General features: G+C 39.8%; 1 protein-coding gene across 1 annotated transcript in view; it reads right to left on the reverse strand.

The window, feature by feature from the left end:
• Positions 1-827: 827 nt before the first annotated feature.
• Positions 828-14,937, reverse strand: part of fbn3 (fibrillin 3) — an 86,220-nt gene continuing 72,110 nt past the window's right edge. The window contains exons 40-64 of the mRNA XM_088426231.1: positions 14,766-14,915; positions 14,611-14,682; positions 13,619-13,744; positions 13,417-13,542; positions 13,123-13,248; positions 12,920-13,036; positions 12,006-12,134; positions 11,809-11,928; positions 11,596-11,721; positions 10,687-10,839; positions 10,405-10,470; positions 10,186-10,311; positions 8,990-9,109; positions 8,785-8,907; positions 8,554-8,685; positions 7,215-7,340; positions 6,916-7,122; positions 5,734-5,859; positions 5,520-5,642; positions 4,953-5,069; positions 4,755-4,883; positions 4,565-4,684; positions 3,418-3,649; positions 3,148-3,304; positions 828-2,486 (exon numbers count right to left, since the gene is read on the reverse strand). Coding sequence (XP_088282357.1) covers positions 2,112-2,486; positions 3,148-3,304; positions 3,418-3,649; positions 4,565-4,684; positions 4,755-4,883; positions 4,953-5,069; positions 5,520-5,642; positions 5,734-5,859; positions 6,916-7,122; positions 7,215-7,340; positions 8,554-8,685; positions 8,785-8,907; positions 8,990-9,109; positions 10,186-10,311; positions 10,405-10,470; positions 10,687-10,839; positions 11,596-11,721; positions 11,809-11,928; positions 12,006-12,134; positions 12,920-13,036; positions 13,123-13,248; positions 13,417-13,542; positions 13,619-13,744; positions 14,611-14,682; positions 14,766-14,915 — 3,524 coding nt within the window. The 3' untranslated portion in view covers positions 828-2,111. The remainder of the gene's footprint in view (positions 2,487-3,147; positions 3,305-3,417; positions 3,650-4,564; positions 4,685-4,754; positions 4,884-4,952; positions 5,070-5,519; positions 5,643-5,733; positions 5,860-6,915; positions 7,123-7,214; positions 7,341-8,553; positions 8,686-8,784; positions 8,908-8,989; positions 9,110-10,185; positions 10,312-10,404; positions 10,471-10,686; positions 10,840-11,595; positions 11,722-11,808; positions 11,929-12,005; positions 12,135-12,919; positions 13,037-13,122; positions 13,249-13,416; positions 13,543-13,618; positions 13,745-14,610; positions 14,683-14,765; positions 14,916-14,937) is intronic.

Raw genomic sequence — 14,937 nt, forward strand, 5'->3', positions numbered from 1 at the left:
TTAGCACCGTTGTGAGCCCAGCTGGTGGCGCTCAACTTTGCGCTGACGCTTAGAAGCTTTGTAGAGATAGTGGAAGCTCCTCGAATGCTGACATCGGAGTTGATCGTTTCAAATGGAGACCAACAGTCAAAAGCATTAAAAGGCCTTCGATGTATGCTTTACTTTGGCTGTCTTGACATAAAAAAAAACTAAATTAAACTTAAAAATATACAATTTCAAAAAGCAGGTTTGATAATATTGTTTTTTTTTCAGCACTGAGACAATGTACAAACAAACAACAAATAATAAAGCCTGGCACAACATTAATAACACATGTCACTTTTGCAATCCAGATTCAAGACCGCGAACAGCAGACGGGATGATCTATAGCACCTTTTTGTTTCACTCTTTGAGAGAGAAAAAAATATGAGAAATGAAGAGTGTGACCTGAAAAATCTTTGTGCATCCATAACTTACAGCTCGGTAATCTTTTGGCACTGTGGTGTAAACACGGCTCGGACCTCATTAACTGCCATTGACGGCTATAGACGTCAAATATTGGATTTTTTTTTTTTAATATGCTGGCAGTGAATAAGTTCTATTGGCAGTGATATGCTCCTGACACCTATTTATTTGGGTCCACTGTAGTGCAAGATCTATATATATATATATATATATATATATATATATATATATATATATATATATATATATATATATATATATATATATATATATATATATATATATATATATATATATATATATATATATATATATATATATATATATATATATATATATATATATATATATATATATATATATATATATATGTGTGTGTGTGTGTGTGTGTGTGTGTGTAAGATAATGGGATGGTCCTTGTTTGGACCCTAATTGAATTATTCTTAACCCAACACATTTTAGTGTACTGATAGCTACGTTTGTTTGTTTTTTTTTTTTTTACATAAGTAAATGCCTAAAGGAAAAAGTACAATCAAAGTAACTTAAATTTGAGATTCATTACTCTACAGAGAGACTAATAATGATGTCTCTTGTGTTTGGTGGACACTGGATTTTGGCCTCCTGCTTTTGAGCAACTCCACTAACTCCTAGTGTCCTTGATTGAGGACATTCTCGCCATTCCATTGATGTCTCATGTGTTTAGTGGACATTTTGTTTTTCTAGCTTGTGTTTGGGTGGGAGGCAATCATATTTCCTGTCTTACTGAGACAAAAATTGACACAGTGTACACAAATGAATAGGCTGGATCTCAGGAGATTATGAAGTTTTTTTGGAAAGAAATGGTCACATTACTGTTGCCTCCTCCTTAGTTCCGAATCAATGCACCTTGTTATCCTTACAAAAAGTGGTTTTCTTTGGAAAAGCTTCTGTATTCCCTGCTTGTGACGATAGCACCCTCTTTGGTCTGCATGTCAGCATCGCACTGAGGTAAGCGAACACAGGCCAACTCCACAGCTGACGAACCTGAAATGTTATGGCGCCGTGACGTGACACCAAACAGTAGCATGATGTGATGTTGGAAATGAATATGCCACAAAGATGCCTCATTCCTTGTCACAAATGGCTGGATCGGACTTCAAACGCATGCAGAAGGACAGTTATGGCAGTTCTTAGCACTTTTTCTTATAAAACCCCTGTTGTTGTTGTGTGTGTGTGTGTGTGTGTGTGTTTTTTTTATTTGCCTGCCTACAAAAGTGCTTCATGGACATGTGCGCCGTTACGTCTTTTACAAGTTCACCTCGATAAATGGGAATATCCTAGTAAAGTTCATTTATTTCGGCAGTTCGGTTCAAAAAGTGAAAATTCGCGTCAGGAACCGAACTGCTGCAATAAATGAGAACTATTCCAGTTTATCGAGATGCTCGCGTGTTAGTGGGGCTCCGTATGCACCTCGCTGGGATCTGCTCCGCGGGAGTGCTCGTCGCGGGAAACAAAGATGGGCACAAGCATAATCGGGGTAAAACAAAAGGAAAATCGAAAACACGACACGAAACACGTACTAACAAAAGTGGCGGCGGAGTCGGGCCGGCGGCCTCAGTCTTTCATCGCCCCGGGGAGAAAACTCAAAGGTTCAGGCTTTGAAGGGGGGGTCAGTCCCAGGGGCGCGTTCAGTGCAGGTGGATGTGAAGCTTGATGCGCAGGGCGTCCCCTATCTCCCCCCGTAGGTAGTCCTTGTCGTGCTGCTCCTCCAGCTGGCTTCGTCTCCGCGGCCCGAAGAGGGGCAGGCTGGCGATGTCCAGCCGGTAGGATCCGGCGGGGGGCGGCCGCTTGCCCAGCCTCAGCACGCTCTTGCCGTCGCGGCGCTCCAGCAGGCGGAAGTGTTCGTCGGCGTTGCCGTGCGTGATGACGTAGCGCACGTGGTGCTCCAGCGGCTGCAGGGCGGGCAGCAGCTCCAGCAGGGGCTCCTTGTTCAGGAGCGAGGCCAAGGAAAGGTTCATGGGGATGGAGGCTTGCGTGTCCACGCTGGCCAGACTCACCGGCTCCTGCGGGGGGGAGAAAAAAAAAATCAGTTTCGACATTACTGTCATCATCTGTCAGAATAATTGTATGAATAGTGATTATACATTTGCTATAATAAATATATATATCTGCTTGCAATGAAGACACGAATCGAACGTCGCTGTGGGTCAATGTCACTTTGCTTGTTATCTACAAAACATCTTGCCGCATCATCACATCATACACACACATAGAAAGACACGTGTACAGGGTTCCAGCCATGTTGTTTTTAGGGTGGGAACCTTTATGTAAATTAGGGACTTGTAAAATCAAACAAAAAGAGAGGGTTCAGAGGGGCTAGAATTGACCCTGTACAGTCCTCCCTCGTTCTCCTCATGCATGAGAAAAACCAAAACAAAACATGTCAATCCTTATTCAAACTAGACACATATTTGACCAACTGAAACATTTGATGATAAAATAAATAAGTAATACATGTAAATTGATCTGGAATATTAACACCAATCATCAATATTTTAACCTGAAGAAAAAAAGTACAAAACATTGCGCTGATTTTTTTCGAAATCACCTGAAATTGAAAAAAAAAATGTTGACAGCATATGTGCAATTACACTACAAAGCGCAAAAGCAAAGCTTGTTTCCTTCCTATTATTTGAGAAGGACTGCGTTAGGCCACCAACTTACATGATCAAGCTCATTTTCATCCGCGTTGCGTTTGTGTCGTCCGTTCTTTCCCCCGCCGTTGATCTTGCACTCGTAGCAGGCCTCAGGGGACAGACTGTCGTCCTCCTCGCCTTCCGTAGCCAGTTGGCCTGGGAAGCCTGAGCCTGATATGCAGTGACTGGATGAAAACACACACACAAGACAGTCAAAAACGTACCCCAAAGAAAACTGAAATGATGATTTGTAATCAGCGGCGTTGCTTTAGCCCCCGAGGTTGAGTTCATCGCTCACCCTTGCCCGGCCCTGTAGAAACCTCCGGGGCAGCCGCACAGGTATCCCCCGTCCGTGTTGGAGCAGCCGTACATGCACGGGTTGCCTCCCATGGAGCACTCGTTGACGTCCTGGCAGCCTCCGGCGGACGACTCGAAGTCGAAGCCGGAGGGGCACACGCACTTGTAGCTGCCCAGCGTGTTGTAACAGGAAGCCGAGCCGCACATCGAGCCCGACTGGCACTCGTTTTCATCTGCGCGCAAAAGGACAGGAAACGAGCGCATGTCATTATTTAACCGAGGTACAAGATAACTGTGCAGTAGGATCATGCTTAGTACTTGTGCTCTGCATTTGAAAGTAAATCTATTACGGAAATTGGACCTTTGGGATTGGCTCCTTTGGGATCGTAGTAAAGATCTGTTCTACCAAAAATGAATTATTAACTTATTTTTAAATGAAGATTTCAAGTGATTGACAGGTGATTCTATGTGGCGGTAAGAGTTTTGATCAAACCATTCTGAGATGGGGGAGTTTAGGTTTGTAGGATGCTGAAATCGAAGTAAATACTAAACATCAAATAATTTTGATGGACTCACAGTATATTTTCCTAAAAAAATTAAGGTCTAATTTAAAAACTCACATACCTTTACTCCACTCTGTGAATTCAATTCAGTGATTGTTCAATTAACCTTCGTGCGGTGTCTAATTTTATCTTTACATCAAAGGTAATTTTCCTCAAAAGGAAAGCATTGAAAGAAGACAATATGGAGCTGAAATTTCACCCGGATGGTGACAACATCAAAGTTCAAGATGTGACAAGCACTTAGTTATCACACTACCAGGAGTGTGCCATGCCCTGGCTAAAATTGAAGCAAATGACCCGGAATACTGCACAAAAACTAATGAATGGTTCACTGAACAAATAATATTTTATTGATTTTAGCAGATTCATTCTATAATCTTTTCATCCAACAAATATGTACTAAAAATCTTTCCAAAACAATCTTTGTTGATAAACGCAATTCATTGGAGAATGTACTGTATTTTATGCAATGGTCACGTTACTTACCAGATAGAAGATAAATAAATGAGTAAATATATATTATAAATTACTCATCTAAGGAGATCCATCGTGCAAAATTCAACTTGACTTGTGTCTGCGACTCACCGACGCACTGGTTCCACTGGTAATGCTGCACGTAACCTTGAGGGCAGCCGCAGCGGAAACCTCCCATCATGTTCTGACAGCCGTGTTGACAGCGGTGGTTGCTGCTGCATTCGTCCACATCTGACAAACATTTTGACACCAAACATCAAAACGCGTAATCCCGCCGCGTCTCACTCGCGTCGGCGCTTACCCTCGCACTCCAGGCCCGTGGCGTCCAAAGAGAAGCCTTTGGAGCACTCGCAGTTGAAGCTACCCGGAGTGTTGACACAAGATGCCTGAGAACCGCAAGCGCTGTTCTGACCCATGCACTCGTTGTTGTCTGGAAAATCAGAAGGGATCGTTAACTCGAAGCACGCTAAGATGATTGGACGGGAAGTCTTCTTCTCACCGATGCAGGCTGTTTGATGCTGAGTGAAGCCGGGAGGACATTTGCAAGTGAAGCCTCCGATGGTGTTGACGCAAAGGAACTGGCAGTTGTGTTGCTTGGTGGAACACTCGTCCAGATCTTAGCAGGAGGGATAAAACGTAAAAACGTTGAGCTCAGACCTCTGCTAAGATTTTTGCACTTGTCACCTGCATAATCTGGAAGTTAAAAACTACGACAGACATTTATGTCATACTGATATTTTCCATTAATTCTTTTAGTGCCAAGCTAAAGGAGTACTGTTATAGAACTAAAGTTGTAATACGAAGTAAAAAAATGACAAAAATGTTGAAATTTTGGTTGTGTGGTGAATTTTAGTTAGTGGCCTTAAAAGGATACGTTTATTTTTGTAAGATTGAGCCTTATTCTCCTTTGAAATTTGAGACTTGATGACTCCAGAGCTCGGATTTCATTGGAATTCCCTCCACAAGGTCCAATGTGAAAGTTATTAGAAAATACCCACTTCACAATAAAAAGAACATTCACAAAAACTATGAGCTTATTTTATCAACAACCTTTTTATCTTTGTACCTTTGCAGGTCTTTCCATCAGGCTGTAGGCTATATCCTCTCGGGCAAGAGCAGAGGTAGCTTCCCTCCGTGTTTTTACACAGGAAGTTACAAGGCTTGGGAGACAGAGCACACTCGTCCATGTCTGCAACCACATGAAACATGAATGGGGGGGGGTTGTAGCATTCCCAAAACAGCGCTGAAATACAAAGATTAGAAATGGAGAGGAGCCTTACCGACACACGAGGTAGCCGTAAAGTCGGTTTTGTAGCCAACGTTACAGTGGCAGCGGAAGGAGCCGATAGTGTTGATGCACTGACCGTTGCGGCACAGATCTGGCATCACCTGACATTCGTTGATGTCTAAATGCAAGGACGGAAGAAAAAAAACTGATGTGAAGTGTACACATCCTCTCCGAAGTTTGTTCAGAGTTATGGTGCCAAAAAATCCATTTTTTTCATTCATTTTTTCATCCCGTACAAGCCATTTTTATTTGAAGGTTTGATTTTGTCAAGAAAAACAAATCCTGCGTAAATTTGATTTAGTCTAGAGTTGCAGTGACTAATCGACAACTAATTCAGCAAATTCATCGAAAATTATTTCTTAAAATCAATTATTTGCTTTGAAAAGAGGACTAAAGAAAATTGAGAATATTTATCGTTTTAGTTTCTTGTCTACCAAAGGTGCAAAAAATCAATTATTTGACAACTAATCGAGTCATTAATTGGGTTAGCAACAAAATTATTTTTACTAATACTGTTGTTTAGAGACTTAAAATTGTCCAAATTCTCAGTATTCCAGCCTCTTAACAGTAAATATAATGAGGCTTCTTTGCTCCACTATGAACACAGACGGAAGGAATAACTTAGTGGTAAAAAAAAAAAAATGTATTTTTTACTTTTACTTTAGGAGTACTGTAACAATATTTTAGCCAATCATGTAATGATACCGACAATACCAGTAAAAGAAAGATGCAGTGTCAATTTGAAAAAAAAAAAAAATCATGTTTTTGAATAAAGGGATGTATTTTTGCTGACATATAATTGACATATTAAAAAATGTATAAAAATATATATAAAAAATGTCAACGTCTACTGATTTTAAATCACTTTTAAACTCAATGTCCATCGCCATGCAAAAAAACCGCTTCAGTATCACAATTAATAACTAGTGTAAACATTTCTTGTAAACAAACTCCCTATCTGGCATTTTGCTACTTGTGCGAAACCTCCATTTCACAATTTCACCAATTTTCAATGTCAAACCTTCAAAGAACAAATCCCTCAAAGTAATTCAACTCATCCTCAAGTTAATAATAATAATATCCAAAATCACGTTAGAACGGAGTCAGCACCAGTGCATAGAAAGTGCCACAAAACCGATTGGGCCTTATCTTCACCGAAGCGTAATCCACTCACCCCTTCCGTCCGTAGTGTAGCCGGGCCCAAGAGGGCACATCTTCTTGTACTGGACGGTGCCGGGCAAGGGGCAGAGCTCACACTGCGAGCCCCAGCCTCGACCCGTGTTGCAGCAGCACTCCGACTTGGTCACGCTGTTCCTGTTGGTGGACGACTGCTGACACATGGTCTGCAGGACCTCCATGTAACAGAAGCCCTTGCGGTTGTCTGGGGGGGGGGGGGCGGCAAGGAAGTCAGGCCTTTTTAATTACTACCGCTTCTCCTTTGGAGTGCGTGAGAGCAGGTCATCAATATCTCACCGATGCACTCGGTTCCGGTGGAGCTGGGCTCGAAGCCGTCGTTGCACTCGCAGCGGTAGCTTCCCACGGTGTTGACGCAGCGCCCGTTCTTACAAATGCCAGGCTTGGCTCTGCACTCATTCAAGTCTGACGGACACGCGCGCAGGCATGAGCCAGACGTACATGCAAAGTATACATCTCAAAAGCATCATTTTTGAACAAATTCTTCCACATTCTATTTGCAGAATTTTAGGTGAAAAATAGCACTATACGAGAAGTGTGATAACAAAGTTGGCCCCGCCGTTAAAATATTGACATCGTGTCAGCATCTGGGTGAAATTTCAGCTCCCTGATGTCTTCTTTCAATGCTTTGCCTTTGATGTACAATGCCTTTGATGTAAAAAGCAATGGTTAATATAGGTGTTAAGCGTGCTACTTTTATCATATTGCGCAAAAAGTATTGTCCTAGGCATGTACAGTAGAATTGAACAGAAAAATCATTAAAAATGATTCCATTCTATTCTATTTATAATCTTGAGACAATCATGTTACTTTGCACATGACACACATTCAGAGCTGTCAATTATTTTAATAGTTGATTCACCTGTCAATTAATCAATTAATCAAGTTTAAAAATGACAGTTTTAAATTGCATGTTGGTAAAAAAAAATGGACACTATTTCAAATTAACAGTCGAGAAAATGCATGATTCAATTACTGGTTTGTTTTGCAACTTTCTTTAAAGGGCAAAAATGATTACATTTTTTTCCAAAGTTGAGAGGTTGAAATTCCAAGGATTCAGACACATTTTAAATTACGTTATGAAATGATTCATCAATTGATCCCCATTGATACCAATTAATTGTTGATGACCACTCAAGAGTTGAGTGCTTGTACTAGTATCGATCTGAAGGAAAAATGACTAGTGAGGATTAGTTTCATGGATTTTTTTTCAAGCTGAAAATGTGTGTATCAAAAGCACTCGTATTAGTACTTGGTATTAGTAACTAATCAAGAGTTGAATACTACTGGTATTGGTCTGAATATTTTTTTTCAGGTGAAATTTTCTATGTATTGGTATCGGACTGAAGAAAGCATTATCGAATATTTGTATCAAAAATGATTAGCAATGATTATTGTCGTTGGCAAAATTGCGCGTATCAAAAAGATTAGTGGTACCTGTACATGGTATCGGTATCAAAGACGACTAAATAGTTTAATACTTGTACTATTGGTATTGGTCTGAAAAAACTGGTATTGAGCGTCCACATTATAATTTGATAATTAATTAGTTTTTCATTATTCATCACATCCCTACAATACAATAGCAGATGTTTTAAACAGGAGCATATTTCCTCACCCATACATCCTTCTCCATCAGGGCGGCGCTGCATGCCAGGTGGGCAAATACACATGAAGGTCCCGATCAGGTTTTTACAAGTCATACCCTTGGAGTCACAGTCATCCAGACCCTCGGAGCACTCATCCTGATCTGATGGAGTGAAGGGGGGTGATATTGACAACATTCCGATAGGTAAATATTCCTGAGCCGGTAAAATGTTCCTCAAATCATTTTTAACAATCTTCTCACCTCTGCACATGCGCTGGTCGTCTCGCAGCACGTAGCCGGCGGGGCACATGCACTCGTACGAGCCGAAAGTGTTCACGCAGCGGAAGGCACACAGCAGAGGGTTCTTTGAGCACTCGTTGATGTCTGCAGATATCAGACCACAATGGTGTCCTTCAGCCTTAAGCAATGTTACATATAACACTAATTATCCTCTGCATCATCTGACCTTCGCATGTCATCATAGGTCCGGGTTCAAAGCCCTCTTGGCAAGAACATTCAAAGCCGCCCACCACATTGGTGCAGGTTCCATTTCCACATGGGTTTCCAATGGAGCACTCGTCCGTGTCTGCAGGGGACAAGGTTGGAACAAAATTCAACATCCATACATTTGGATATTACCCGCGATTTGGCATACACTAGAATCATATTTGGTTACTTAAAGGTGCATTGAAGAATTTTAAATGTTTCCCATATTATTATTATTAATACTTGATGTGTGCAAAGAGTCCTGATATAGTAAAAACCACAATAAGTCCATTTAGGGTACAGACAACATTCCGAATTCGGGTCACAGATTCAAATGCTGCATTCAAGAAAGGTGGGAAGTTGGATTTATTCCACTCCGATCGTCCTAAATCTGACCTCTAAGCGTTCGAGGTGAACGTCAACAACAAAGATGGCTGAAAATGTGCTTTTGTGTAGTTGGGGTCATTTTTTTGCAAATTTATATGTATTATATGGGTTATATGACAAGAGTAAAAATCCGAAAGGCATTTGATGAATAGAAAGGATCAGAACACTGTACACAAAAATTAAGAGGAGCAGAACTGTACGTAACAAATAAAATACATTAGTTGCCCATATGATCAATATGATATGATCAAGGTTGTAGTTACACAAAACGCCTGAAGATGTCATTGTTTTGCATGAAACGCAAAACTTAACTTTCCCACTTTTAAACAGATGTTCAAATTCAATGAATACAAAGTGTTGATAATGATAATATTTATAACAGAATTTTCATCAGAAAATGGCTGAAAGACAATTAAAAACGAAACAATATGTGAGAAAATAGATGTGATTATGTCTGTAAAGCACTTCGACGAGTCGAGAAAAAGCATTGCCAAACTTCCGCTTCCCGTTCCCGCAGTCGCTTGGCTGCTGTGAGGCAATGTGCAAAAATTTTGTATTTTTTCCTCTCTGTGTTTATGTTTTTGGCCAAATATTTCTCAATTTCAGTTTTGGTCAAACATTTTCATTTCGGTGCTTCCTTAATCAAAATCAAATGTTCCTTGTCAGATATTGACATTATTTTTGCTAAATTTCGACAACATTATGCTGAAATGTATTATAAAGATCATGTGAGTAAAAAATAAAACAAAAACACACCTTTTACTCAAATACAGATTGAAAGTACCCTACCGATGCAATTAACTCCAGTGTAGTCCAGGTTGTATCCGAAGGGACATTCACAGCGGAACGAACCATCCGTGTTAATGCAGATGCCATTCTGGCAGATGCCTGGATTATCCAAACACTCATTCATATCTGCAGGAGGAAAAAGCGGTATATTTAAACATATATATTCCATATAGTATTCCATCAAAGTAGCTTAATTTAGTTGTGTAATGTAATACGCACCCTCGCGAGCATCACCAGGTCCGGGCAGCGCTCCGTGGCCGTAGGGACATAAAGTGTTAAACGCAGCTGTAAAACACAATGAAAAGGTCACTTACATTATTTTACAAATGTCATTATGCGCATAAATTCATTAAGTCCCTCCACGTGTTCCTTAAGGTTACATAAAAAAAAAATACTAATGAATGTTATTTAAATAATATGGTCTAACTTGAGATCCAAGTGGCTTTGGAAAAAAAAAAGGAAAAACATGTCTGACTTTCTTCAGCGGTGTGTGTTTCATACCTTCGGTCTCTCGGGGACAGAGCTCGCAAGGAAGGCCCCAACCCTCTCCGGGCATCTTACTGCAGCAGCATTTGGCTTTGGTGGTATTAAAAGCTTTTGGGACCGAACATTTGCCCACCTCGAATTTGGTGAAACAGAAACTCTCTCGGGTGTCTGTGGTAAAAGGGATAAAAGCAAACAGATTGTTTTTTTTTATTATTGAAATAAACTATTGTTTATATACCCCATACACAAACACATTTTTAAACTCATACTATCCCAGTTCTAACTATTATAAAGAAAGGAGTTAACCCATGGATTAGGGCTGCATAATTAATCGAATTTTAATCGTGACCACGATAATGGCTGCCACGATTAATTAATCTGATTATATGCGATTTTAACAATTAAAAAGCCTGCTGGCGTACATGTAAAATAAAGCACTTTGTCATCCTACCACCAGGGGGCAATGTTTCCCACATGACTGCCTGACAAAGGCCTCTGCTTTTCTCGCCTTAACATATTATTTACCAGTGTGAAAGGGCATTGATTTTCTTACTTGATTCCAAATATATGCAGTGCTAGCTGTCAATTGAGACACAGTTTGAAAAATCCGAAAAGTTAATAATGTGCTTGGTTCTAATTACGCTTCATTTTTTTCATTGGTTTGCACTCAGCAAGTAAGTTAACTGTGTTACCCCGTGCGACAAGTTTCTGCCATGTCTTTTGAATTTGTTTTAATTATTATTTAATCTAATTATTTTAGTGTATTATCATTATTATTATAATTATTTGTAAGTATCAAGCGTTGAAGCCTTGTTTATATACGGCTTGTTTAAAAAAAGGCCAATAAATAGACGGTTGACCAAACATAGAGAATAATTGTGATTTCAATATTGACCAAAATAATCGTGATTGAGTTTTCCTCACCATAGCAGCGCCGCTTGTTGTCAGAGAGCACGAAGCCGGGCTGGCAGGTGCACTGAAAGCTGCCAGGGGTGTTGGTACAGGTGCCAAACTGGCAAAGGTTTGGTTCCACCTCACACTCGTTGATATCTGGGAAGACGCCAAGAGAAAATAGAGTAGATGATGGAGGTAACATGATTTTGTGCTCATTGTTAAGCGTGCACGACTGTGTCGTACCGATGCATTGGTCATTCTGCACCTCATAACCCGGAGGACAAATACATCTGAAGGATCCGTCCAAATTCTGACAAGTTCCCGGCGAGCACGTGCCAGGCAGACTCACGCACTCGTTGATATCTGCAGAAGAAAAAAACTCGTGTTTGAAAATGAAAAGATTATGAGCAGTACTGTATGAACTCATGAATCAGACTTACCGACACAGTTTTTCCCATCAGGCGTATTTTCGTAACCTTCGTGGCAGAGACATTGGAAGGAACCCAGACCGTTGATGCACTGTCCATTCCTGCACACTTGACCCTGCAGGGCGCTGCATTCGTCGATGTCTGTAAGTGAATTTACCAATGAATATGGACAAAGGAATAGAAATTAGGGTGAAACTTTTAGAAATTCATGTTAGAGCCTCATCAATATGGATGAATTTTCAGGAATGAATTAAATACGTTATATGTATCATATGTTAATATTAATATTCTAAAAATGTCCCCATTTTTTGTGTTGGGGGGGTTATATTTGTTGAATTTTGATGTGTGGAAAATAAGGCAAAAAATAATGTATTTTCTAAATTTTGAAAGCCTACTTTAAAAGTTTAAACCCGCTTTGAATTTTTAACTAAACATCCTGACCATAGATTGAAAAACCTAACCGTACTTACTAATCATACTTTAAAACCTTAACCTTATGTTGAAACTAAATTGCTACATTGTCACATATTCATAACTTTCCAATAGAGAGAAAAAAACATGTTTTTTTTTTCTCATTATTCTTTGGAGAGTGGATGGAGGGGGTTTGAATGTCATATTTGTTTATGTTAGGTCTAAAAAAAAAAAAACACACAAAAAACTGCAACCGTCTGAAACAAATGAGCTTATTTTTCCTGATTTTATTGTGGTTGAAACCAGCTGATTAAAATGGTTGGCCGATTTATTGGTCGGGGTCTGTGTTTCAACAATCAGTGTTTTCTTCGTAATTGTAAGGGAATACTTCTACATTCCACATTTTTACGTATGTTTTCTTGACTCTGATCTACCGGTAAACACGAGCCGAGACCACATCAGATAAGAAGCAAAATTCGAGACTCATGTCTTGTAAGGTGTAATCAATTCCATACCCATGCAATCATTGTTGTGGGTGAGTTCAAAGCCAGGGAAGCAAAGGCAGTTGTAGGAGCCCACAGTGTTTTTACAGGTGCCGTTGCCGCATGGCTGTCTGTCGCACTCATCGATGTCTAAAAACACATCAAATTCCTGAGTTCAACTGAGCAAAGGAAAAAGAAAAAAGAATTTTAAGATCAGTTGTGATCATCTCTCTCACCCATGCACATGGTCTGATCCGCGGTTGCCTTGAAACCGTTGTGGCAGAGACACCGGTAGCTGCCTTGAGTATCGATACACTCTCCGTGGCTGCACACATTTGGAATCTCCTGGCACTCGTTGCGGTCTAACACAAGGATAGGATGAATTGAGGAACCCTTTACAATTGTCACAATTGCATTACGTTTACTTGACTGTGATGAAGAGTAAAAACTTCCTGTTCATCACCTTCAACCACACTTGTATGAACATCGTTTTTTATGTACTGACAGTCCCCAAAAAAACATCCACTTACCCACACAGGCTCCACTGGGGGAGAGTTTGAAACCTGGCGAACACTCGCAGCGATAACTGCCGGGAATGTTGATACACTTGGCGTTACGCTGGCACAGGTTGTCGCCGCTGTTACACTCGTCAATATCTGCGCGGGAAGCAAATTCAACATCAAACACAGGCGCTATTTCTTCTTGACTTGACTGTTATTTTACAAGGGTTACCTTCGCAAATGAGCAGGATGTTGTTGTAGCTGAAGCCCATAGGACATTCACAACGGAAGCTACCGATCTGGTTGATGCACACACCGTTGGCGCAAATACCGGGAATCTCCCTGCACTCATCGATATCTGCGCATAAATGGCACCAGGGGATAGTGTGATGGATGGATGTCAAGTAATGTCAAATTGCTTGATTTTGGCAAGATAAATCACACATAAGTACTGATCTTTGTAAATCTTCTTAGAAAATACTTTAGTGTAACTTTTTTCTGGCTTGATTATTGTACCATCACTTTTTTTGCATTCATGTTTTAATATCCAAAGTAGGGTAACACAAATTGACATTTTGATTGAGTAATTTTTTAAAAAACCAATGATTTGACTATATAACAGTTGGAAATATTGCATGCTATAAATAACATTTTTTTTCACAAGCTATAAATGTTACGCTTACGCTGAAACTGATTTAGAATCAGTTCAGATTATTGTCATCTTCACATGTTGCACAGCGTTTATTTTGGAATAAATCTAACCTTATTTACATAAATGCTTGGTGAGTCTATTACCTCAATTAAAATCCGTTAAAATTATATTTGGATGATGTATTCATCCAATCAATACTTTATTATAGTCTTTTTAGCACATAAACATAACATTATCATCACTATCAATATATATATATTATTTATTGTTGACACGTTGATTGAAATTAGTGTTAGTTTTTAGTTAGTTGGTTGAAAAAAATCATTCATTTCCAATTTCTTGGATAAGTTGAATGCATTACCATATATGTTAAGGCAGATTTTAATGTTAAAATATGACTTTTTACTTTAAAACTTTTACTTTTACTTTACATTCACTTTTACTTTGCTTTTACTTTAAAAATACTTTATTCTAGTAATATGACTTCACACAGGAAAGCCACAAGTTTTCATCGAATAAATACACAACTTCATTTTGATGAAGACTTGTAATGCACAAAATTATGACCTTACCAATCGGCTTGCCAGTATGGATGTCAATGATGAAGCCAGGGGCCTGGTTACCACAAAGTAACTGATATTCAGCTGAAGCACAAAAGTATGTTCACAACGTTAACGGAAATGCATCACAGCTGTTACGCAGTCATTTTTTTGTGAGGGACACTCACAGGTAGCGGGAGTTGGGCAGGCCTCGCACGGCTTGTTCCAAGCCTTGCCTACGTTGTAGGCACAGCAACACATCTTCTTGGTCATGTTGAAGGACAGCTCGTTCTCACATGTGTCGTTGAAGTTGCGGTAACACACGCTTTTCCTCATGTCTGAATTTCACACAGAATCAGC

Source organism: Hippichthys cyanospilos, chromosome 10, assembly GCF_059441005.1.
Source record: "Hippichthys cyanospilos isolate Australia breed blue-spotted pipefish chromosome 10, RoL_Hcya_1.0, whole genome shotgun sequence".
In the NCBI taxonomy this organism is placed as follows: Eukaryota; Metazoa; Chordata; class Actinopteri; order Syngnathiformes; family Syngnathidae; genus Hippichthys; species Hippichthys cyanospilos.